The sequence below is a fragment of the Pseudochaenichthys georgianus genome, chromosome 21, assembly GCF_902827115.2.
Source record: "Pseudochaenichthys georgianus chromosome 21, fPseGeo1.2, whole genome shotgun sequence".
Classification (NCBI taxonomy): Eukaryota; Metazoa; Chordata; class Actinopteri; order Perciformes; family Channichthyidae; genus Pseudochaenichthys; species Pseudochaenichthys georgianus.
Genome location: NC_047523.1, coordinates 23,429,654 through 23,455,061, shown reverse-complemented (window position 1 = coordinate 23,455,061; position 25,408 = coordinate 23,429,654). Strand labels below are relative to the sequence as shown.

Below are 25,408 nucleotides of genomic sequence, written 5' to 3'. Positions count from 1 at the left end.
TAACATAGACATACTATTAAGTAACTATGTTTCGGAACTATGTGTAAAATAATTAAAACATATACAAATAATTTACATATTTACAAATGTTTTTATTCTCCACCTTATCTTTGTTTCAATCCACATGTGAAGCTCGAAAAGAGAGCACTGTTGGATTTACTTTTGGCTTTGGATACCCCTGATGGGAGAGCCCTTTGCAAAAGAACAGTTTAAGCCTCTAACCCTCACTATAGCGCATCCCCTAAACAAAACTTGCCTAATTTCCTCATACACTGCCTTGACTCATACCCAGATAATGCCCTTTCTTGTGGATCAAGAGCAGAGCAAACAGCAAGGTCTTAAGTACATTGGAGATAATCAGTAATTGGCTGAAGACAGCGCTGCCAGATAATTGAATACAGACTAGGGGAATAAAACAAGAGGGGCATTTAAGAGCAAAGTGAAGTTGACAACTCTGAAGTGTGAAACCTGAAGTCATAAGAGTGAGAGTGCAGGCAGGAGTAAATCCAGGGTAGCTCTGAGAAGTGTTAGGAACAGTGGTGGTTGTCCATGAGGGCCAGAGACAGAGCGGCGAGAGGCTCTTTATTTACTGGGAGAAATGCTGTATCCACAGGCCGTTTGGGCAGGATGGAGCTGGATGAATTCATTAAAGGAAGCGCAGTCTCTCCCAGCTGCCATCTCTCCCCCTGCAGCCAGACTCCGATCAATGGCAGGAATACATCCAAAACAACATTTAGCACAAGACCTCGGAAGCAGGGGTGCATTTAAGACTTCTCTGTGTGCGCACATCTCCCCTGGATGTGAGCACTGTTTCAAAATGTGCTATTGAAGTAGAGCAGGGGAGGTATAGGGGCAATGTGTTTTTATCACAACAGAGAAGACTGGTTAACATGAATGCGTCAAGACAAGGCATTCTGCTGTTTACTGTTGTGGAGGTACCAATCATAGCCATTACTATTCTTTTCATCATATTCTACAACGCCTTGAGAGTCAGTTGTAAATAAAACGTAGATCAGCTTCAATGCATTACTTACTTACTCACTACTGCTATATGTATCATTTATTTCCCCCAGATAAGGCTTTGCATTAATGTACAATGTATATTAAGACAATTTCTAAGTCACTTTTAAGGCAGTTAGAACCTACATTGCATCTTTGACACATTTGATATCTATTATGTAATTTAAATTGCACTAAAAAAGACACGATTTAATACTTAAACCTGGACAAGCCAAAGCAAAATGCTTGTAGTACCATCTAGTGGTAGTACAACCTCTATACATAAGCTGCCCAAAGAATTCAGTAAATCAAACTAGACAATGTTAGGCTAATGCGCCCCATACAAGCTATATAGTGCAACTAAATTTAACTATGTGCTGGATCTCATTAGAGAATCATGACATATGTATTCACTATACAAATCTCTTTTAGCAGTAAAGTGCCCCACTGTGTGCTGATGAGGGAGCTAAGGTGGACTTTTCGTTTTATAGTGAGATTTAGTATCTGTCATTGCATTTTTATCATAACCCTGTATGGCCCATTTACCATACAATGTATACTTTTTTGCTTCAGTGTCCCAGATCAGAGTTTACCGTGCTGGACAACATACAGTAACGTGATTTTAACATTCACTACAGTATGTGTACATTGTATATTTTCCTAAAATAGAAAAATGAATGATAGCAATAACATCTTACAAACAGACTTTGTTTATATATATAAAAATATGCAGTCCATAGTATTTATTGTTCAATGCAATGTTGTACAGCTATAAAATAATTAAACTAACATTAGATGGTGTTTCAACCATGTCACTGATTTAAAATACCTTGTTATTAAAAGCTGATGCGTTAATGGCAGTGTCCACAGCAGTGGGAATAACACCAACAACCAAGCCAAGTATTTCAAAATGCATACCTGAAATAAATGTCACTCCTTTCACTCTAGAACAAGCTCGCAATTAAAGTCATGTAAAACAAACATTTCATTTAATCACAAACATTTCAAATGAATGTACAGTGCAGTGAGGTTGTGTGCTATGTCTCTCCACCTGTACATCACGTCTCCTCTCCCCTCTACAGCAGTATCGATCCCACTCACTGGGCATGCACAGGGGCACTTCCTGAGAGGTCATTTTAGCCCTCATATAGAAAACAACAGCAATTTATTTTACAAAACAAATACCTGAATACTTAAAAATACAATGACAAAGAAAAGTAAGATAGCTTGGTTCGCTCAAATTCAAGAGGACAGAGTTGTTGTGTATGACAATTTCTTGCATGATATAATTTCAAATAAAAATGTATCACATGCTCGACAATGCAGAGTACAGGAAGTCATGTTTGGACCATGGATTTACCACCACCCATTGGCACATTATGGGGCAAAGACTTCACGGTAGAAGATGCAAATCACCAGCACATGTGGTCAGTTATTATGGTCTGTTCTTAAATTCAGCTTTCAAAGCAAAGAAGGAGGGCCCATGTAGCAGACTATGGATGTCAATGATAGTGGATTATAACAGTGGTTTCAGTTAGTATGGCTGTATGTCTTTCTTCTTCAAGGCACAAGAACACTGGGAGTGTTTGTCTGGAAAGGCCCTGGAGTTAAGGTGCATCTGGGCCCTCGGGGGTCTCGTGGGTCCCTTGTTCACAGGGTGATACGGGCACAGTGGTGTTTGAGCTTGCAGGGCAACACCCCTCTGTTTAGCTGGTAAAATTCCACCAACTGGATCAAGTCGGTGAAGCGTGTTTGATCGTCATCCAGACTGTAGAATAACTCCCCATCATCGTCCACCTGAAGGGGACGCACACACAAACATGCTTACATTTCACATCCACACAAGGATGGACACATATTAGCCTAATAAATAGTGGACCCTCTATAATAGGGCTACATACACAACATAACATAATAACTCTCCTCTGATATTTATGAAACACAATTTAATCTTCCATTTGAAAAAAAAGTTCAAAAAAGTTTGTATATAATGTCAATTATAGTTCTAAGAAGAAATTGGACACAGCACGTCAGATTTTCTTTAAATATCTGAAATTCTAATTCGAAATAAAAAATTGTGACCAGTGTATCTATACTGAATTCTGTATGAGGCTTACATTTGGAAGTTGGGTAAGGTATATAAAAAAATAACCTTGTATAGGAACAGTGAATTGTACTCACGGGTATGATCTGAAAGTGTTTAATTTTCTGCATGTGGCACAGCGACAGTACAAAAGTCTTAGGGTTGCTTTGGCTGTCCCTCAGAATAAACATTCTGAAAACAAAAAGAAAGCTCTTCACTGTTGTATCAATTAAACCCTATTTAAAATATGTATCAAATCTATACAACATCTTGCGGCATTTACAAGTATTTGAAAAAGTAAGGTCTACAAAGGAATATTGCTTATACTGCTCTTTTTGGAGATCTGCTTCCATTATCTTGCTTCCAGATGTAAATATGCTAATTCATACAAATGTCTTTTAAAATATTTGTGAAGACTCTACATTGACTATTTTGCAAATACACAACTGTATTGTTAAATATAATATATTTGTGAAATGTACAACAGGGGTATATATAAACAGTACTCCCAGGGGATATTAAAATATAAAGATTGAGGTTGCACCAAATGCTGTAAGCCCAGTGGTCTAATTTCTCACAATAAACCTGATGTATTTAATTACATAATGAAAACAGAGAAAAAACTCCTTACCCATCGATGAGACCCTGCTGAGTGATTATACGCTGTGCCTCCTCCCTCGACAGTTTGCCGTGGAACCAGGGCTGACCCAAGTGGAGAGCTGAAGCACAAAAAAATGGATATACTTTGAACGATTCCTTTTTTAATTATCTATTTCACGTGTGTACAGATGACAAAAAGGAAAAGTGACCCACAGACCCATGTTTAACAAAGAGCTGTGTGATGTGGAGGGGCTCCCATGGCCGCTCAGACGGTGGCAGCTCTTCCTCTGAGGCAGAAATAACAGCCACAATATTAGTTGTAGTCACGTTGATAGTTAATTCATCCTTTTTTCAAAAGACACAATCATCAACCCTACAGTATACGTTTTATGTTGCTAAGATATTGTGTATACTTTTTTATATCAAAAACACATTATGAATTCGTAATAACTCTTAGGTTCACCAAATGTAAAGATGAAATGTTTTCAATAGTGATTCACAGACTTACCCTCCATGACAGGCCTTCCTCCACCGCCACAGACATCGCCTCGGACGGGTTCTCGATCACACGGCTCTTTTGGCCAGAAAAGTCCATGGCCACCAGAGAATTCTCTGAGATGCTCCTCTGAAATTGCATGCACAATATACAATTTTGTATTATCTGATTGATGCTTGTTTAATTCAATCCTTAGTAATGTTGCTATTTCTTTATTTCATGATATAACAATGTTGTATTATTAAACTCAATACAATTTTATGGAGGGTTGATTTCCCTTTTATTCTCTAGCATGGAATCGCTTTGGCTCTCTTTTGGTATTGTATTGCCATCTAGTGTCTGAGTAACGTGACTCCATCTTCATCATTTCTGGATGATCCCAGACAGAAAAGAAGTCCATTGAAAAGGGATTAAAGTAGTTTTGAAAAGAATGACACATGGGCACATTTTAGCCCCTTAAGCTGCCATATAGTGAGTGGCTCACTGCACACACCCAAGAAATGTCTTCTTATCAAAATTACTGAGAAGCTTTTAAATGACCACATTTTTTCCTCTGCCACCTACTAAGCCTACAATTGAAATGAGAGTTTAATACAAAGTGACCAGTGCTTACTTTGAGGCTAGGCCATCTCTACCCATCGTATTCACTATGACCCATTTTCAATGATAGACATCTTATCAAGTAACACTTTATGAAACCATCATTCATAAAGGGTAAAGGGTAAAAGATAAGTTAGATCAGGAATTACTTAATGTTTAACAAACATTGACATGAATAATAATATTGACAAATTATTAGTGATACTACAATGTATGACGTTTTATCATTAGATATCAAATCATGTGTTTATACTGTAAACTAGGTACTGAATCATAGCCGATAAGACAATTACTTTCTGATTACTTTAATAAACTATTTGAAATATGTTGAAAATATTATGAAGTTGTATATATTATATTAAGTATTTGTTAATTAATGATGATCAAATAATGTGTAAACCTTTCAAAAGAAAATGTATTTAACCATTTATAAACATTCTTTAGATATCTATGATGAGGTTGCAACAAATAATTATGACGGCCACCCAAATAATTAGTTTATAGATAAGATTTCACTAAACAATAGTTATTAACAATTTGTTAAGTCATTTAAAAGCAACACTATAATAATACAATAATTAACCATTTATAGTGTTACACATATCTGTGTCTATGGATGTCACCACAAGTTTAACAAACAATTTTCTGAAAAGGTTTACAAATCATTTGGTGATCATTAAAAAGTATATAATTAGGTATAAAGTGTTATGTAAGTATTAATGCAACAATAAACAAAGATTGCCTACTAACAGCAATATGAATTATTATTAGTACACATTATACATTGTCCTTTTTTATCAAACTATAAACAAAAGATAAATGAACAATTCATTTACTCCTTATAGTTACTATAAAGTGTTAATGATCGTATGAATCAGTTGTTTATCTAAATCTTTGCGTAGCCTCAGCAGCCTGCCCCGCATCTGGCAGATTCCCGTTCTCCCCTATCTCTGTGGCTAATCCTCCTGGCTGGTCACATATGACAGCAGAGAAGAGGTGATGAGTTGTTAAATCTAAGAGCAGCTGATCACTGTGTATTTTTAGAAAGCGGAGGGTTCACGAGCATGTCCAAAGGCCATAAATAGATTGTGTTCACTGCTGTGAAAATATTCCCAGTAGAGTCTGAGGCTATTCTGAGACACCAAACCCACATTAACACACTGAAGGTGCCTCATTTGTCCTATGCAATTATATTACTACATTGCTATGTGTTGGCTCTAACACATGTCTGACACATCGAAATTCCTTGTTTTGATATCCTGGGAGCTGTAGTACACGCTATCAAATAAAAACTGACCAAATACAACCATAAACATTTGTAAAGGCAAACATTTAAGCAAACCTTTACCTAAACAATATCCAATTTTCACTTTCCTTCTGAGTAAATATCAAACACCATTAGCTAATGTCAAAAGAGGTAAAAGTCTTTAGCATATATGTTGAGGGAATAGTTTGTGGGTTTTTCACCAAGAGGGTCCCATTTATTTGGAAACTATCATTGGTTCATAAAAGTTGCCAAAATAATTCACAATATTATCACGATACCTTAAGCCATTTTAAAACTATAAAATAAAATATTGCTATCAGTCAGATGTAACTTTAACGTTGTTTACAGTGTTTTTTTGGCAAATTAAATACACTCATTTATGGGCAGAAATGTGTGAGAAAGAGACAGATCACAAAATGATGAATCATAAAAAAACTTTCAGCCTACCATTGGTGAAGCTTTTTGTTTCTGGTGTGGCTGGATAAAGTTCTGGTACAGCTCCATCCCATACTGTAATATAGAAAAATGTCAGGATTTTAAATTCCAACCCCAAATATATATATATATGTATCCCATTTTACCTTTAAAATAGGTTCAGTAGACCTGGAGTGTAATGATGAAAAGGGGCACATAGAAATAAATCACAGTCTGTTGCGCTTTACTGTTTTATTAATAGACCAGCAGGGGAGTTTCTAATGCACTGAAGTGCATCCAGCAGATATCTAGACAATGAACACATGCTGCTTCTATAAAGAGTAGGAGTGATAATCCAGCATCACTCAATAGTTTCCCTCGCCCTGCTCCCAAAGCTAAATCTGATTCTAGCACTGACTCAGCATTCCTCCTCTAAGACTTCACCGGTTAGCGATCAGCAAGCCAACCTTTAACAAGCGCATGGCTGTGATCCAGCAGGTCCTGGTCTGCTCATCATCCGCACAGAGCAGCTTCAAGTCCCGGCCCGAACTACCCTTTATAGACTGGAGAAAGAAGTTACAAGAAGACAAAAGAGTTCAGCACGCTAGTAATCAATACAAAACTTCAGCTCATTTTGTACAGTCTTTGGCATTTCGAGGAAGTGAAGGTACCTTGACACAGAAGCCGTAATCTGTAGGTGCTCCATGTCGTTTTTTGGCTGACAACACTGTGTAGACATCACTGTCACTGAAGTCGGCAATGAACTGGAGATGCCTCGGTTCCTGTAAAAGAAAGATAAGTCATCATAAAATAAGAGTCAGATATTTATCTCCACAACATGGAAATCTGATGTATGTGAGAGACACATGTTTGGTCTTTGATTATGTCACATTCTTGCCTCTTTATGTAAAAAAACACAAGAAAGTAATTTCCTTTTAGAAATTAATGGGGCATGGTCCTGTTTGAAATCTGTTAACAGGGAATAAATGCAATGTACTATACATTTGAATCAAACCCGATTTCCAGTCTATTCTTTTGGGTAAAAGGAATATAATAGCTTATTTAGGGCCCGAGGTGAAGCACTAACATTTAAACAGTGCATATATATCAATATATATGATACATAACAATGTTATCAGTCATTCTGGGTGTGGTTAGCCTATAAAAGCCATGACAGAGATAAGGATACAATTAGACATATTGATAGGGGCTGTATTAAGACACTATCAACACACTCATTGTGCCAAAGATAAGTTACCAAGATGGGAAAAAAGCACAAAGATTGCCATTGTTCTGCTGTTCATGTGACGCACCAACTTCACTTCCTTATTTAAAGTAACGCCTCAGCCATGAGTGTCTGTACTGACTGAGAAGCAACGTGTCTGACCAAAGATGAATGGTAAACCTGCGAGCGTTAAAGTGGGCGCCATACCAAAGCTTCCCTGCACCCGACAACAAAAGGTCTACTGTTGTAGGAAATGAAAGCAGTTGAGAAGTGGTTGTGTTGGCACGGCTGGTGCCTAGGTATAAGCTTCACTTGTCAGCAGCTCTGAGAGTCCTGTTTCTGCCTGGATGATGTGCCAGCTAACCTACGGAAAATCAAGCTCAACCTGTTTCACTGCCCTCTCTCAGCACGAGTGAGATTTATACAGAAGATGAACTGGTGACCCCATAATCCATCAGAGGGCCAAGATGTACCTTCATATATAATAATTGTAATGTTCTAATGCAGGGGTGTCAAACTCAATTTCATCGCGGGCCACATTAGCATTATGGTTGCACTCAAAGGGCCGGTGGCAACTATATAAATATACAAACATATATATAAAATAATGTATTATATGACATTATTGCCTCTGAATTGGATTATTATCGGATAGGGTAATAACTTAGTAATTAACTAAGTCTGAAAGCAGAAGTCCAGGGCAAATAATTGCAAGTTTCTTCTGTGCGCATGTCACAAAACGAGATGCATTGTGGGACATGTAGTTTATGGGCAACCTGCTTCTGTAAAGTGGCATGTAACCGTATAATAAACTTATTATATTCTTTGCAAGGTCTTGCGGGCCACATCAAATAGAGTCGCGGGCCGGATTTGGCCCCCGGGCCTTGAGTTTGACACCCCTGTTCTAATGGATGCCATGCATTTTTCATGTTGGATGTTAACGGTGTGAACTACGTGCATTTAGTTAAAGTAAGAATGGACCAAACGAATGCAGTTGAACCATAGACTGTATATATAAATGGACGTAGTGTCCGTGACGTCACCCATAGGATTCTGCAGAGTTGCCGTGAAGCCCTTAGTAGGCGGAGTCGGCCACTAACGGCTCGACTGTGACGTCAGAGTCTAATCCCGCCTGCTCCAAATAAGGACAAAGAGGCGGGACCTGTTGCCTCCGAACTGGAAGTAAACAGAGCTAGCTCAGGCTAAGAAGCTAAGCTAACATGAAATACATGCATACCAAGTTACTGCTAACAGTGTCGTTCCCCTATATAAACGTTACATTCATAATCAAATGAGACAATCTGCAAGAGAATTAGCTATATTTTGTTATTCTTAATGCTTGTCATTCACACCTTGAGAAAAGACGTACTCCACCGCCCGGACCTAACGGAGCCGCAGTGGGCTAGCTCGGGGACGCCGGCTGGAGCTAGCCCCCTGCGGCTCCGTTAGCTCCAGCAGTCACCACTGGGATAATTGGGTCCCCTATTAACATTTGCTCCCGTTTAGCATTATGGGCGTCATAGCCATAGACTATAAAAGTCTTACCCAAGGCTGAATCATAAACTAAAATGTATATGTATGCATAAAGGGTTACGTCCTTAGCTGGCTAATAAGTAACAAGCTAAGCTACCAAGCACACAAACACCTGCGAACGGGGTTAACATGTATAATATTAGTACATTCAAGCTCACAGCACGACATTTTAATTGTCTGGTATTTTTAACAATATTCCGTAAAAGGCACAATCACCACGAACACGGCTAAAGCTAAAAGGGTCAAGTACAGTACTATGACTAACTAACGTTGTAGCCTCTATGGTTGTAGCCTAGTAGAGTGGACAAGTTGCTGTTAACTGACAGTGAGGCATGTACGTGTCCATCAACGTGACCACGCCCTAATTTATGCAAAAACTTTAAGACCTAATATAAATAAAAGGGTTCACTCACAGATTCATAATCATGAAGGTGGAATCTAACTATATCGATAATAATATTTATTGCATCCATGGGTAGAAACATGTTTTTTTCTGCTGTAAAGTTGGGCATTTTAACATGGGGGTCTATGGAAATTGCTCCTTTCTGCAGCCAGTCCCTAGCGGCCCATGTATGAACTCTTGAGTTGAACATACTGGAAGTATCAAAATAGGATTGCATGCAACAGAATGGCTTTAATTGTCTGCAACAAGTTACACATGATGTCTGATTTTTATATTGCTTTGAATTTCACAACATGTAGAGAACATTCTGTAGATGAGTCATTTAGCTTTACTGACCTTGGAAGTTCCCTTATTGGAGAAATAAAGGCCCGACCTACGCAGGACAAAATAGAACTTCTTCCAAGATTTCCTGCTTTGCTCTTTGGCATGGAGGTGTCCATGTATCTCTGGGCATGTGCTGGAGTTGAGAAAGGTCTGTGTTGGGTAGAGAAATATTTGTCCATACATGGGTGTGTACAGTATAATCGTAAGGTACACAGCACATTTAAACAATTGGCACTCAAAGTCAAAGAAAGTGCAGAGTAAACAGAAAGAACTTACCTGTATAAGCTGAGAGTGATCCACCATGCCATTGGTTTCACTGGATATGGAGACCATGTGATCCGGGAAAAAGTCCTACCAATATGAGAGCAGTTATTACAGGGTGGTAAGAAATGTAGGTGGGTTAGTACAATAGAAAGGATATTTAAGGCAAAATGATGTGTATAAACTATTACAATACATACAGTTTACTCACCAGGGGTTTCCTGAAGAACTCGTATTTAGCATAATTCTTCCTAAAATACAGCCGGCAGTCTGTGTCCATTCCCCAGCCGGATAGCACCTCCATAACAGACTCATGGTCTTCAATGGTTCTCTCTAGTGAGACAAGTAGGAAAGAAAATAAATATCAACTTCACGTGTTTCTCTCTTCTTCATTGATAAAAGACGGAGGCTGAATAGATTCAGCTGTAACACCAAACCAAAGTTAATGAAAAAACGTCTGCAAACTATTTCCTGACTAGAGTTGTGTTGCTTTACTTTGAAGCACAGAGTTTGATTATTAACTTCATACCAATGTTTAACAGCTGGATGAGAACGCGAGCAAATCAGTACAACATGAAACTTAATTATTTCCCAGAATTTGAAATGATAAAAAATAAATAAATCAAGAGAGCCATGTTAAGGAGCGTTGCAAAACATCAGGGTGAATATGTCATCACACAACAAGTAACTTTTCATGCTGTACTGTCAATGACTGATAACATCTTTCTGAACAATTACAGCCCTGTTTTGTAGATGATTTAATTGAATAACACAATAAACATTTATTAATATGAACTCAATGCCATGAAAACAATGTATCTTCAAATGAAATGTATTACAGGGGTTCTTTATAAGGGGTATAAAAGATCAGGGGAACATTGTAAACCTACAAAGAAGCATTTGAGCCGTTTGTTTATCTGGACAAGTTCAACTAAGAATATGTAAATAACTATTTGTTTCACTTTAAATTATTAGGCAACAGAGAACAAATAAATTGATGACTAGAGAAAAACAGATGTATGAATTAGGTAAAGTGTGAAATAGTGTGGAAATGCAGCTGAGAAATCTTTTCTATGCAATCAGACCAGATCAGTGTTAATATACCATTGGCTGATTGTTTCCTTTTTCACTCTTATTTTAAAAAGAACTACATTTGATGTCCTTCATACAACATATAGTTGAATGCAATGCTGATGTGCATCACACTATATGTTACATAAACGGGTAAAGGATTGATGAAAAATTCAGATTGTTCTTCAAAGCAAGCTATTTAAGACCTAAAAAGTAGTTTAAATGGTTGCATATTTTTAAAACAAACCGTTTCAGTTGGGTATTCAGGCCATCCAAAAATAAATGGGCTTTGAACGTCCAAACGCACCTCCACACAAACAACCAACATTGCTCTAAGGTTAACTGGTAATAAGTTATGTTGATGATGTATAGTGCATAATGTGGGATTGCTAATCCTCATTATAATGGAGTATTAGTACGTTTTGTTACATATTGAATCATTTATTTAAAAACATTTGAATCGAGATTTTGAATGTCAATTACCATGGCAAAGAAGAAGCTTTGGATCATTAATTTCAGCGTTAGTTAAGCTGGTGATCCTTTAAGTGAAATAACCCGATCAGCAGCATCACATACAGCACAATGCTAGCAGGATGAAATATTATAAAAGTGAGAGAAAAGCTAAATACCAGAGACAGTAATTATCTTATCATGCATTGCACTACCTACTTTCTAATGCAAGGCGAATGGAGGATGACGGACAATGTTTTATGCAAGGGGATTTATAATTGATGCCTCAAGTGACAAAGACACAATCATAACCCCCCCTCATTATCTTCAGGATTTGATTTGGCACTGAATTGGTTAACAATTTAGACAGTGCTCCTTTTCACTCACATGTACAGTATCTACACGTCACCACCCCCCACTCCTCCCATCAAATCCTCAAATCTCACCCACAAGACTAACAACATTACCATCACATGGTTAATACCAGTACTATACATATGGCCAAATCAAATGTATGATTTACTGTCTCTACTTTAAAGTACTTTTCGAGACTTGATAAGGATATTTCTACAGGACACAATATTTCACCTATTCCCAGATGAGAGATGTGTTCAAAAAGAGTCCAGCTGTGGTCATCAATGCAGTGGTTCTTCAGGACGAACAGCTGGCATATGTCCCGGGCAGTGATGTCACTGGGAACCTCGACTGCTCTGCTGGTGTTGTCTTCATTATAAACTTTGATTAGCTGCAAAAAAAAGATTGAGTTAGAAACTTTTGCAATCACTAAAGAATGGAAACTGAATCTTGTGTTTGGCATGAAGTAATGCAACGAACAGTATGAAAAGTGAGGCAAAGTATAAGACAAATTGTACACCAGTTAGTTACCCCTTGCAAGCGCTATTTCACTAGAGGACAATGTACCAAGTATACTCCAGATTGTACATATTTGAGAAAACTGTTCATTAATCATAACACTTAAGAAGAAGAACTTACCCCCCTGTTTGCAGTAAGTTGTTTTGAGTTTGGACAAGATCTGTAGCGTATGCATGGCTGAGTACACAGCATTGCCTAAGAGAGCTTTTGCAAGTAACATAAAAACATGCATCTGACAGCACTGTGAGTGTCAGCTGGGAATTAAGAGTCTTTCCCTCTCTCTCTCTCTCTCTCTCTCTCTCTCTCTCTCTCTCTCTCTCTCTGTGTGCTTCGGTAGAGCTGAAAAGGAGGCAATTAGACAAAACTGCCTCTCAGCACAGCCCTGTCCCGACTCCACATATCTGTATCGCTGCGGCTTAATACCAAATCACCTCCTACCTTTTCTCCACCACTAAGCATCAAGAAGCCAGAGATCAATCTGCTCATTCACTAGAGCCCCTTTCAGACATGCACCTTGTGACCTAGTAACATCTCTGTATCACTTTAAACACTTGTCTGAATTGAGAGAGAGTAAGATTACTTGCATCGCCTACTAAGACCACTGTAATTAATTATCTAAATCGTCATCTTATAATTATGCACAAAGTCAGTGTTAATACATTGTAAAAGAGCTCATTTTTAATTGTTGAGGAGATCAAACTTCTCATATCAGATAAAACCTTTTAAATGTTTCCCGCAGTGAGGAACATTAATGTAGAAACCATGTCTAAATGACACATTGCCATCAATAGATAGATGAAGCCAGCAATGTTGCATATACTTTTTCATGTCTGAAAAGGGCTTAGGGGGAGGAGAGAGAAAGACAGAGAGAGTCACAAGGCTCCAACCCCCTCTCCATTCCCATTCACACGCCCATGGCAAGCAGAGCTCCCAGCATAATGCCCTGCAAGAGCCCACAGAGCAATTACAAAGGTGCTGGTTAAATGTAATGCTAGTTGGGTCAACTCGGCCTAAAGTTGACAGAGGTGGGAACGGAGGGGGCAAAGAGGGAGGCACAGTGAAGACCAAATGACTGTCTCTTTTCTTGTCTTTCAATGAGTGCTATTGGTAGTTTAAAGCTGGGCAGGGCGAGCCTGACTCCTTTTGTGGAGAGAAAGGAGGTCAGCGCTCTCCAGCAGGGCTGAGGTTTGAGCCCTCAAGGAGCCATCAGCAAATGAGAGCCTCCAGCTATGACATCATCTCTCAGTGTAAACCATTTAGTGTTTAATCAGCCTGCTCGGAGCCAGACAAGACAAATATCTTTGCCTATGGAAGTATCACAAAGACAAGAGCCTGCATTCAACTGATTACACCAGTGTTTAAATATAGTGTACTTCACACTGCAGGACAATTATCTAGAATGTACTCATATCAGAGACAGAGACCGCGGGGAACAATAGTGCCAAATCATTTTCATTAATATCATTATAATAGCAGCAGTTTTTATTTGCTGCATGCTGGTAATGCCAGCGTCAAGCCTGGGCTTCTGTTAAGCTGCTTTGAAGAAGTGGTTTCCTGAGAGTTGGCCAAATCAAATCATTCAGGCATCACATTTCACCAGGAACAGGGTAGGGTTTGTCAAGAGGACGAGGCAACCGTTGGTGCATCAGCATGGCATATGTACTTTATGTTTGCATTACTAAGCACAGACCAACTGAGAATATTAGAGTGAGTTTCCATGCAAATTTGAGTTTGCAATTTTGAATTGAATCCACTTCATCACGGACAATATCCTGTAAACTCTTCTACACACAACAGCTACTGAAAGAGCATTTTAAGAGGAGGAGGAGACAGGGAGACTACCCAGAGTTACACAGCAGTATTTTATGTTGTAAATTGTATTGATATTTTGTAAAGAACTAATGGCGACTCTTAGGAAGCTAATGTGTTTAACAGCTGGGATAAAGACACACTGCATGAAAACTGTTACACAGATGCTTCACAATTTACAGCTTTAGGGCCAACTTTTGCTACCGTCATACACAAACACACGGTCGCAAACAGACAATCATACCATCATGCTGGGGGTTTTCACCTCCGCAGTAGAACTCGGAGAAATTGCAGGAAAACTTCCACTGTGCAACATACCCAACTTATAGCAAATTGTTCATTTTCTACTTCCCAAATACTAAATATTCACCACAGTCTTTTAAACATAAATGATGTTCATGTTAAAATAGAAATGTATAGACAGATGAAGTAAGGTGGGGGCTTGGCTAAGCGTACACATGGTATTCATGAGAATGTCTATTAAAGATAATAACAACTTCCTGTGAATGTAAGTGTGCTGTCTCCATGGTAACTATGATAGTAATATTTGTTTTAACATTTGCATAATTATCACCAATTATTTGATGTCAAATAGTGGGTGTTTGGTCTGAGCACCAAAAATGTTGCTCACATGGTTTGCCATCAAAAAAGATTTCAAAGTGTGGCTTTTAAATATGAAATCTGCTCTCCAAGTTATTATACTACTACTTATTTAGTAGATGCATGAGTCAAGCACATATGCACCAGAGGTTCTTTCAAAACGTGGAAAATATTCTATGGAGAATCATAGAAAAAATATTTTACACAAAACATACAGGAGTAAATAAAATCTTGTAGAAAACAACCACAATCAGTTGAGAATTATTTTTACTTTCACAAAAATATATCATTTGGCAGTGTTTTCACTCCAGGTTATTGAAACCAGTGGGTGGAAGTTATGTTAATCATTGGTTCAAAGATTTTAATGAATGGCCAGGCAAGGTAGCACACTGTGTAAATGTCTAATGTCTTTATCAGTGAACACAGAGCGGCATTCATCGGCAAGTAACCCTGATCCAAATGTACACATACTTTCACCTGAAAAACATTCATGTCAGTCTACGTCATGTCAATCAAGTTCACCTTTAATGTTGCAGCACTCAATGATTAAGAGTGTCACCAAGAGAGTTATTTTTGTGTTAGATTATTGTTCCTTGCTTTAAAGGGGAAAAGAGCAATGTAAAATGCCTTTAGTTGTGTGTAAGTTGTTGTTTTAGTACATTAGATGGCAATTTATTTTTTTCAAAGTTGCATTGATCAATTCAGGTGACTTTCAGCATAGCTGTCACATTGATTTATTTTAACAGCTCCCACAAAAAACAGTACTGTTAGCTTAGTATAAAAGGCAGAGTAAACATTGCTTCCTCTAACTCAAAGACGCAGTCTAAATACTGAAAGTGGTTGATGCGAGTATATCCTGCTGTGGCCAGAAACTTTTTAAAAGGCAGTTGTTAATAAAAAGAACCAGTGGCCTGCTGGCAAAATGTCCTCTAAAAGGAAATGATATCCTTTTTTGAGAAATATAAAAATATGTCCATTGGGCTGATATTGTTTTTTGACATGGATGTAAAAAAATCAAATACATTTTAAAGTTGGAAAAGTAAACTTTTCAGTGGTCTATGGTGAACAGAAAATGTTTTTAAACACTACAATCTCTCTGAAACATGCAAATGCAAGCCATGTTCAACTACAAAACTGCAGATTTGTAGAGCTTCATCTCAGGGGGTGGAATGAAACCAAAGCAATAGAACAGCATGTGCTGTCTTAAAAGACATTTCAATGAAAAGCAAAAAATAGAGTAAAGCCAGGCATTGACTTTGCCCCACTACATATAGTCTTGTTGAACATAAACTCCTCTTTTAGACCTTCTTATCTCAAGGACAGGACGGTGTGAGCCATTTCGCCAATTAGACTGTTCTGCTTTAACCTTGAACTGCACTCCCACAGCTGCAGCTCTATCATGGAGCGGTGGTGAGGAGGTGGCCTCCAGCCTTGTCTTAAAGAACTATTAAGAGATGTCCCAGCTCCTCACGGTTACTAAACTAAAAAAGACTGACGGTCTCAACCCAATGTTTATCACGTCTACAGCTTATAGCTCCCAAATATTAGCTGAAAATACAAAGCCATAGTGAAAATGCTAGTTACTTTACATACTGTAGGAGGCACTTATCAGGAACATAATTACAACAGCAGAAACATTTTATCAGGCCACATAGAAAATGCTGGAAAGCTACAGTAGTAGCTACAGTACTGGTTAGCTGCTTCAGCCTTGAAAATGGTTACAAATTATTTAAATAAATGAACACTCTGCTGAGTTTATCACGCTTGGATTTGCACAACATTTTATAGTAAGGTAGGACAAGCAAATACACTTGAGTTGGCTGTGCCCCTTTATAACACCATGTTCATCTCATAATACCTATGTGGTTCACAAGAAGGTGCCATATTTGTCACACAGGTCCACAATTCATTGTGCATTTCATCTTGCAAGATGGTTTAAACTCCATGTGGCCCCTGTCTGTAACAAGTGGTTACATTGTTAGCATGAAATGGAAGCAGGCCTGAGGTTAAGATGTTCCAATATACTGCTGTTGGACAGAAGTTTGTGAAAATAATTACCTCGAATATAACCGAAACAACACCATAATCAGGTGTTCTTTGCTGTTCCTCAGAAAGACACTAAAAAACACTTTGTATTATATTCTAAGATGCTGGAACTCTTTGTCTGGTATTTATACTACTTATCAAAAACAAATTGCACGTTTGGCACAACCAAAGTACAGTGACACCAGGCTAGCGTCCTGTATTGTGTTTTTGTGCATGTCAGCAAGAGCAAAAATCCCAAAGTTCACGCCAGAGGGAGATTCTCTCACACATACTCCTCTTACCAGAAATGTTTTTGATTGGACTCCTTTGTTTAATTCAACATAATGACATCACAATTTACACTCAAACTTCTATTGCCTGCTGTGTGCCTGCTCAGAGTGGCTGTTTTCATTTCACTGATACAAAAACTGCCCAACACAAGACGAGAAACTTTGACTTCACCTGACTGTGGTAAATTGAGGCCATTCACTACATGGCAAATCGCTGTATGTGATTCAATGTACTTGATGACCGAGGGTGAAAAGAGGTGCTGAAGCACAGGCAGTAGGATAAAATTAAAGCACTTTTCGATCAATGAAGCATGTACACATGTCACAGTATAAGTACAAAATTCAAAACCTGAAAATGAGCATATGTCATACAAATTACAAATATCTGTGTCAAAGATTCATTCAAGGACATGCTTACGTATACTTACGTTTTGAAGAACCCAGTGTGAATCTTAATGCAAATTCAATTCACAAGTAACAATAGCACAGAAAACAGTTATATTGTTCATATTTGTTTTAGGTTGTTATATTATTTGTAATCTTACTATTCTATATGTAAGTTCTTGACTTTTGTAGTTAAATGCTTGTGTTTTTATTTCCTCTTAATATGTTCATTATTACATGATGCACTAAACACCAAACACTAAACACCAATCAGTCAATCACTTACTTGGCAATAAACATTAATCAAGTTACACACAGTCGTTGAAGAATGCTCAAGAGGATGGCTCTCATCCAGTGCCACCAAAAAAGACAGCACAAATGTATAGAAACCATCAAAAACATGAACAGAACGCAGCATTTCAGAGAGAATTTCGTTTTGAAAGATACAGAAGAGATCATGTCAGATTTCCTACCCGTTTCTGCAGACAAAGTGGTGTGATGGCAGGCAGGGTGACTCTCCTCGCATGGAAATGCATGCTTTTGCCTTAGATGCACAATTAACTATGTGACAAATATCTGTGCATAGTAACTGAATATAGGGATAATGTAAAAAAAAAAAGATTCTAAGGCTAGTATTTATATATAGTATTGCAACTAATAAGAGCCCTTTTAATATGGTAACCCTTTAAAATCTTCAGAAAATGTCTTTCGGTGATGTAAGTGTGAGACACTAAGTCATGTAGCCTCCCCACAACACAAACTCCTCCTTTGTCCTTGAGAAAGTAAAAGCTTTTTCCTTTTCTCTCCTTTTAGAAAGGAACTTTCAATAAACACAACTGGAAAAAAGAAAATGTTCTCATGAGTTTGAATATAACACGTCTGAAAATAGCTACTGTATCAGTTTACTGTATATGGTTTTGTAGACAAAGTAATACTTGCACAGCGATAATCTAGAAACAAATACACAGAAAATGAGCTGAAGATTTCCCAGAAAAGACCATGCAGGTTTGTTGCTGCCTACTAGAAGACACTACAAGGCTATTTTTAGAAGTAACACATGTGGGATCTTGTTTTATACATTATGGGTGCTAACATTAAACATGAATGTGGGCAAAAGGTGATTATAAAATAGTACAAATAATAACGTTTTAGTGAATGAGAAGCTCAAGAGTGTTCACTGGAAATTACACAGGTTGTATTCTTGCAGTACAGTTTGTTTATTTCTCCAACTACATTAATACTGACCTGTTAGATCTACACCAGGCCTCAGATCTCTGCACAATTTATGTATCCTTATTAATCCAAATTGTGTTTATTTATAAAATTATCCTTATTTTTGTAGTCTTTGCGAGTCAACAACATGTGAATATACTGCATGTTTCTGAAGATATCCATACAATTCTTTGGCATTACTGGATCTCAATACGACCATGCCCTCAAGAAAGAGAGAATTAGAAGTCCAAAATAGCTCTTTCCCCCAAAGCTTCGATTCACATAGACATCTGTTTCACTGTACGATTAGACAAAGAGTCCTTGTGAATATGACTGTGCCATCTTTACAAGACACGCTCATTCTCAAGCCTCAGTCCAACAGAGTAATACAAACTTGAAATTCTTTTTAAAAATACAATTGTAAAGATTGACACGTTTATATAGGTTAATAAACTCTGCACTATACGGTTTGCCTCGAGTTTAACACGTGCAAATGCACCTTACATTTCCACTAGTATATAATGGACCTACAGTATACTAAAGTAGGATATGTACATTTGTTATATGGAGAAATAATAGTAAGCACAAGTCTGAACAACTGCTGGTGCCCCAGGACAGACTCCATTTTAATAAAGCTATGATGAAGGCCACACACACAACTGTGGTAATACTGTACTTTATTTGTTAAAAGACAATACTATGTTTTTCAAGTTACATTTATACATGGTGTGAAAACTGTCCAAATGTAAATATTTTGGGACACAGAAGTGCTTCCTAAGGCGACATGGTAGTTGAGGGGTTAGGGTGCATACCATGGGTGCAATGCCCAGAGCTGCGAGCCACCGGGTAGATTCCTGACTGGCCTGACAGTTTACAGCATGTCATTCCTCTACTGTCTCTCTTTTATAACAAATAAAGGCCCAACATATAATACAAATAAAAAAAACTGCATCCAAGAGAGGTAAAGCAGCAATGTTTCGAATCCTCTCTCTCACTGTAACTTGCAAAGCTAGAATAAAAGGCCTGTGAACAGCATTGTAATATGAGCATGGGTCTATATTACTTTGGTCTCCTCACCAGCACCAATCATTGTCCTTCATTTCAACTCATGAGAACAGACAGGGAAAGAGGACCCTCCCACAACAGGCTTCATGTGTATCTGGAAACACAGCGCATTGACTTGTGAGAGTGCAGACAAGCAGACGCTGTTAGTTATCACACAGCTAAAATGAATTGGAATTAATGGAGCCAGAATGATAACAGAGACTCCACAAGTCCCATAACAAAGCCAGCTCCAGACACATTGTCCTTGACCACGGAGGATCAAACCAAGACCCCTTGCCGGCTCTGTCAAAGTAACAAGACAGCAACCAGAGATGGGGTGGTTTGCATGTGTATAACCCCCCCTCTGGGCAGGGGTAATCAGGGTTAAACTATAAAACAGCAAGAGATACACAGTATTTCAGTATCCATCCTGCAAAACGAGGAGGCAACCACATAGCTCAAAGCTCAAATCCGGCATATTTACACTTGAAGCATTATTTGTCTTAAGTGTTCATTAATGTGCATTGTCCCTCTTCAAATAAACGATTAAATAAAAAAATGAACATGTCGATAGACTGTATGAGAGATGCTTCCGCTCATTGGTTTGTCCAGTTTTCCATATTGGCTGTTGTGACACTTAAAGGTGGTACAACTATTACACTGTATAAGACATTTTGAGGCTACCAAATGTTGCAATTAATTTTCAGGAAGTGAAAACACACTGTAAAAAGAGTTGGGAGAACAAAACATGGAGAGTAGTTCATTTCTCAAAAATGTTTTTACGCCTTTACAGATGATCTAAGCCTAGCATCAGAGCCCGGAAAGGGTCAGGGTGATAAAGACAGACGGTGCGTGTTCACACCAATAAGAAACAACATTTCACTCCACATGACTGTCACTCTGAAAGAAGTTAACGAGAGAGACAGACATGGAGAGAAATGAAGGAGCTGCACATGCATCTAACCTCAGATGACTTCCTGTATATAAACACATAAAAACTATGTGTTGAATTTGCAAAGCATGACTACTAATTCTAAATCATCTGATTCTCACATGAAACTATTGAAATATATTGTTCTTATCAGTGTTTAATAATATATTACATATGTATTCCAACATGTCAAGCTAAATAAGGTATACAATTACAGAAGTTATGGCTTCAGCATAGCTCTTTTCGTTCAGTAAGCAGCTTTCTGACAAACTATTTAGTATCTGAATGGAGGGAACATGAACAAAATGTTTTATATGTACTAAGTGTGACCCTGGAGAGTCTATTACATCTGCTGTAGAGGAGAGGCTGAAAGTCAGAGCACACGGACATGCATGTTGCATCTGAAATAACATCTCTATGGGGCAGGCATTTCCTCTGAGACATATGGCTGAACAGAACACTTAACGCCGTCTGGACACAGGCTGCGTGTGTGCAGTTTATTTTGCGATTGCATCATGGAGGAATACACAGTACTAAATCATTTTTCCCACAATCGAATAAGCTAAGGATAGTTTTCTTGATTCATTGATTAAACGTCTGGTCTATAAAATGTAGGAAAGTGGAAAAATTAAATGTTTTGTCAGACAAAAAATGATAACATTCAGTGTAACATGATGATAAAATAGAGTAAAGCAGGAACAATTACACTTATAATTAATTATCTAAATATTGTTGGGATTAATTTGACCCATTCAAACAATGTCAACAGAGAACTGTCTGCCAATTGAACAATTTGTAGCATGAAAGGTTTCTTTAATATAAAAGACGTTTAAAATATAATGCTGCCATGGTACATTTAGAATCTATGGTAATACCAATGGGCACTTTTTCGTAACATCAAATAATAATAATAATAATAATAATGTGGCAGTCATGACTTGGTCGTGTTGTTATGGAAATGAACCATGACACTGAACCACAGGGATAACAGGGGGGTAAGCTAAAACCAGTTTTAAACCAGATGAAATCCAGTCTAGAGTGAAATAACTTTCAAGCCTGTGTAAAACAAAGCAAAGTCAAGCTAAGAATCTAGCCAAATCTCAATCAAATTAACTGTAAACCTCAACATATGGTCAGCTACACACTGAGTTGTTTTCAGATGCCAGATGCCACACCCTGATTTCCCTTGCCTTTTCATTTCATAATCTAAGCCTGCCTGTCCTTAGTAGAAGATTATTATTTTCAGATCATTGTAACTGATAGGAAAATGACTACCCAAAGCGACACACTGGGAAACTCAATAGAACATTTTCCTTTATATGAAAGTCAGAAGGGTGGGTGAGGGGATGAATGCTGCACAGTTGGAACAATGATGTCATTGGTTTCTTGAGCGCAACTGAAAAAAGGTCATAACCCTGTGACATGAGGATTGTGACACAAAAACAGCTGTTTCACTCTGACATACTCCCTTTGTCTTCTCAATACCGCTGCTGAAAGGACATTGTAAGAGGCTGTCAGGCCCACAAGGTGCAGGCACAGGCCTCATCAACGAGATACATAAGGAGCACTTTAGGGTTTGCTTACAAGGACGCCACATTGTCGCAGAGTGAGGTCAGCAGGGTGTCATATTGCTCCTCCACTGAGAAACTTGAGGATTTGTTCACTCATTTATCAAAGAAAATGTCAAATCTGCGCAGATCCCTGGCCCGTATTTACAATAGGCTGTTGAGAGGATAGAAGAATTAGCAATCACTCTGTCATTTTCTTATTTTAAACGTTGAATTGAGTGAGGATGGAATAGAGCAGAAGGGTTCATTTGAGATTTGCATTTGATCAGACTCTTGTTTCAATCACACATCTACTTCCAGTTCAATGAAAGCTTCCGATAAAAACAACATAAAATAAACTTTATGCATTCTGTAATTGTTCCTTCCATGAAAGCAACACATGCGCACAGAGAGGTCTACACTGCTGACAGTCCTTGGTAACTGCTGAGCTCTATAATTTCAAGCTTTCCTATGAGTCATTGCTTTTAGCGGCCCCCCGCTGCTACACATGCACACATAGATACACACATGCCACAAAGATACTGAAAAACCTGAAATCAACTTCAGCATACAGTATTCTGTAGGGATCCGCATCCAGGAAATATCTAGTGGTTGACCAACCAGACACATTTAATAGCCCTGGAAAATGTATAGACAAAATCCATTTTAAAACCCATGCACTTTTGAAGCAGACCCATAATTGTTAGCTTTCCAACATAATGAACGTGCTCTCTTTTTAGAATTTGGCAGTGAGTTTTTATAAATGTACAAATCAACAACAGATCTCAGAGTCATATTAAGTCATATTTTGCTGTTCATAATAGTTTTTTCTTCTGACTTTCATTAGGGTAAAGAGAGTTCATAAACTAAATGATTATTCATCATGAGTTGTGTATCACCTGCAGCATTTCCAGGTCATTTGTTTCAGACTGATCCATTTCCAGAATTAAGAGATCTTTAGATTGTAGCTTCAAACAACAAAAGCTGCAGACACCTTTCCAAAAACACTAAAGCACAATTCAAGGAATGCATGATGCAATTTGTTTGTCTGGTCCATGCGGTCTTAACATTCCCAGGTTACTAGCTTACTACCAACAGTGTAAGCTGATAAGCATTACAGGGTTCTTTTATTCCAACAAGTCAGCCAACAATAAAGAGCGCTAGCTACGGTTGTAATGTCAGCCAATTGTTAGCAATGAGAAACCTTTAACTACTTCTGTTTGAGATCAAAGACCCATTGTTTTAACGGCTACTATGAATTTATTTAGAGTGGTAAATCTGTGTTTGTTATCATTTTACCTGCAAATGGGCCCCTGCTACACTTAAAGGGAAAGGTGTAGCAACATCAACTAAGAGGTGCGGGGCTAAACAAATACAAAAAAATAAACTTGAGATCTAGATTGGACTGAAAACCTTTTCTGGGACAAGCAGGTACTTCCCCACATTCAGTGCATATCACACAACATGTGCTCAAAGACAAAGGTACAGTGAATGGCTGCTGGGCACTAAGCCAGGTATTTCCTGTGTTAAACATACATTTATAATAAAATGTCTGATGCAATATCAACATGTGGTATCAGACATATGTATTGCCCATGTTGACATTGTTTATAGCCACTGTATGTAGGAACATATAGGCTCTTCAAAGTAGTAACATTGTGCATGTGAAGTGTCTATGTGTGCTTTTTAATCTCATCAGTGTGAATCCACACACTCACATAACTGGTTCTACCATCCATATGCCGTGAAGTTGTAGATAATTTGCCAGCCAGACATGTAACAATGCATTTAAATCTTATCATGGCCTGCAGTTGTTTTTCTGTTATTTGCTCAGCAGAGGACTTATTTATTATTTTATTATAAATAGAATGACTCTTTGTGTCACAAACACCTTCTAGTACTGTAAATGAAATGGGACACTCACCTGAGTTGCACTACTTTTGGTCGATGGTAATAAACATTCATAGAGGAGGGGAGTGAGGGTTGAGGCGATGAGCTCAGGCAAAGGGTTTGGAACAGGGGAAGAGATTGAATCTTCTCCCTTTGTATTGCTCCTAAAAGGAAAATAAATACAGACAGAGATAAACAAACAGATGCGGCTCAAAATGTGGCAAATATTGGTCACATCTGGTTTTAAATGTGAGGATCGAAAAGATTGAGGGTGGTATGTCAAATGTCAAAGCCCCATTTTGCCATATTAGGCTATACATATAAAATAGACTTGCCTTGAATTTAAAATTAGTTCTCAAAAAAGCAGATTTTTTGGCCAATGTATAATGTCCACCCAATTATATTTGATGTTAGGGTAAAGCAATAACAAAACACGTTTCCAGTGTGTCATTTAGGTTGAATATTACACACTCAAAGTTACAGTTAATCAAAGAAGCTACGGTGAAACTATGTATCAAGCAGATAAACAATCTGTATTTTATTGCAAGAAACCTGCAGTGGAAATCAAGCTTTTAAAGAGATTGATACAAATAAACACGTCCTATCTTGCCAGTCAGTCTGATTGTAACATCATAATATTAGACTTTATGCTAGACTGATTTGCAACATGTACCTTGAAGAGCTGTTACAACACATTGCTGGTTTCTTTGCTGCGTGTGTCTCATGTAGAGGAATGGGGAGTATAAACGACTACACTAAGCTGTCTCTGCATGGACTCCTCCCGCTCTCAACCACACACCATCAGACTTTGATAAGATAATGCAGTGCATGAGCTGCCCCTGATTTAACCACTAACATGTATTAGTTAGCAGAAAGAAAAAAAGGTTTTGTGTTTTCGAAAATAGCATGATCCACAAGTCATAATCTCAAAATGTTATAAATAAGTGTCACTCACATAACCCCTAACGGCCCCTACACACGGCGGCGTGCGTTGCCGCTTGGCGGTGGGCGTGTCTTGAGCTTGGGGAGTTTACGTGAGCAACGCGACCAACAACCAATCACATGAATCTCTCCTGT

General features: G+C 38.1%; 1 protein-coding gene across 5 annotated transcripts in view; it reads right to left on the bottom strand.

The window, feature by feature from the left end:
- Positions 1-1,966: 1,966 nt before the first annotated feature.
- The window catches only part of grb14 (growth factor receptor-bound protein 14), a 45,146-nt gene continuing 21,704 nt past the window's right edge, over positions 1,967-25,408 (bottom strand). For 2 of the 5 annotated variants that reach the window (XM_034110388.2, XM_034110387.2), the window contains 13 exons: positions 24,366-24,495; positions 12,315-12,471; positions 10,417-10,538; positions 10,221-10,295; positions 9,957-10,094; positions 7,131-7,241; positions 6,927-7,022; positions 6,493-6,555; positions 4,191-4,307; positions 3,900-3,969; positions 3,714-3,801; positions 3,181-3,274; positions 1,967-2,796 (listed from right to left, as the gene is read on the bottom strand). In XM_034110388.2, coding sequence (XP_033966279.1) covers positions 2,650-2,796; positions 3,181-3,274; positions 3,714-3,801; positions 3,900-3,969; positions 4,191-4,307; positions 6,493-6,555; positions 6,927-7,022; positions 7,131-7,241; positions 9,957-10,094; positions 10,221-10,295; positions 10,417-10,538; positions 12,315-12,471; positions 24,366-24,495 — 1,408 coding nt within the window. In that variant the 3' untranslated portion in view covers positions 1,967-2,649. Of the gene's footprint in view, positions 2,797-3,180; positions 3,275-3,713; positions 3,802-3,899; positions 3,970-4,190; positions 4,308-6,492; positions 6,556-6,926; positions 7,023-7,130; positions 7,242-9,956; positions 10,095-10,220; positions 10,296-10,416; positions 10,539-12,314; positions 12,472-12,719; positions 12,910-18,180; positions 18,405-24,365; positions 24,496-25,286; positions 25,405-25,408 lie in introns of those variants that run through there. The other 3 variants (XM_071207091.1, XM_034110391.2, XM_034110390.2) reach the window with 3 other exon arrangements.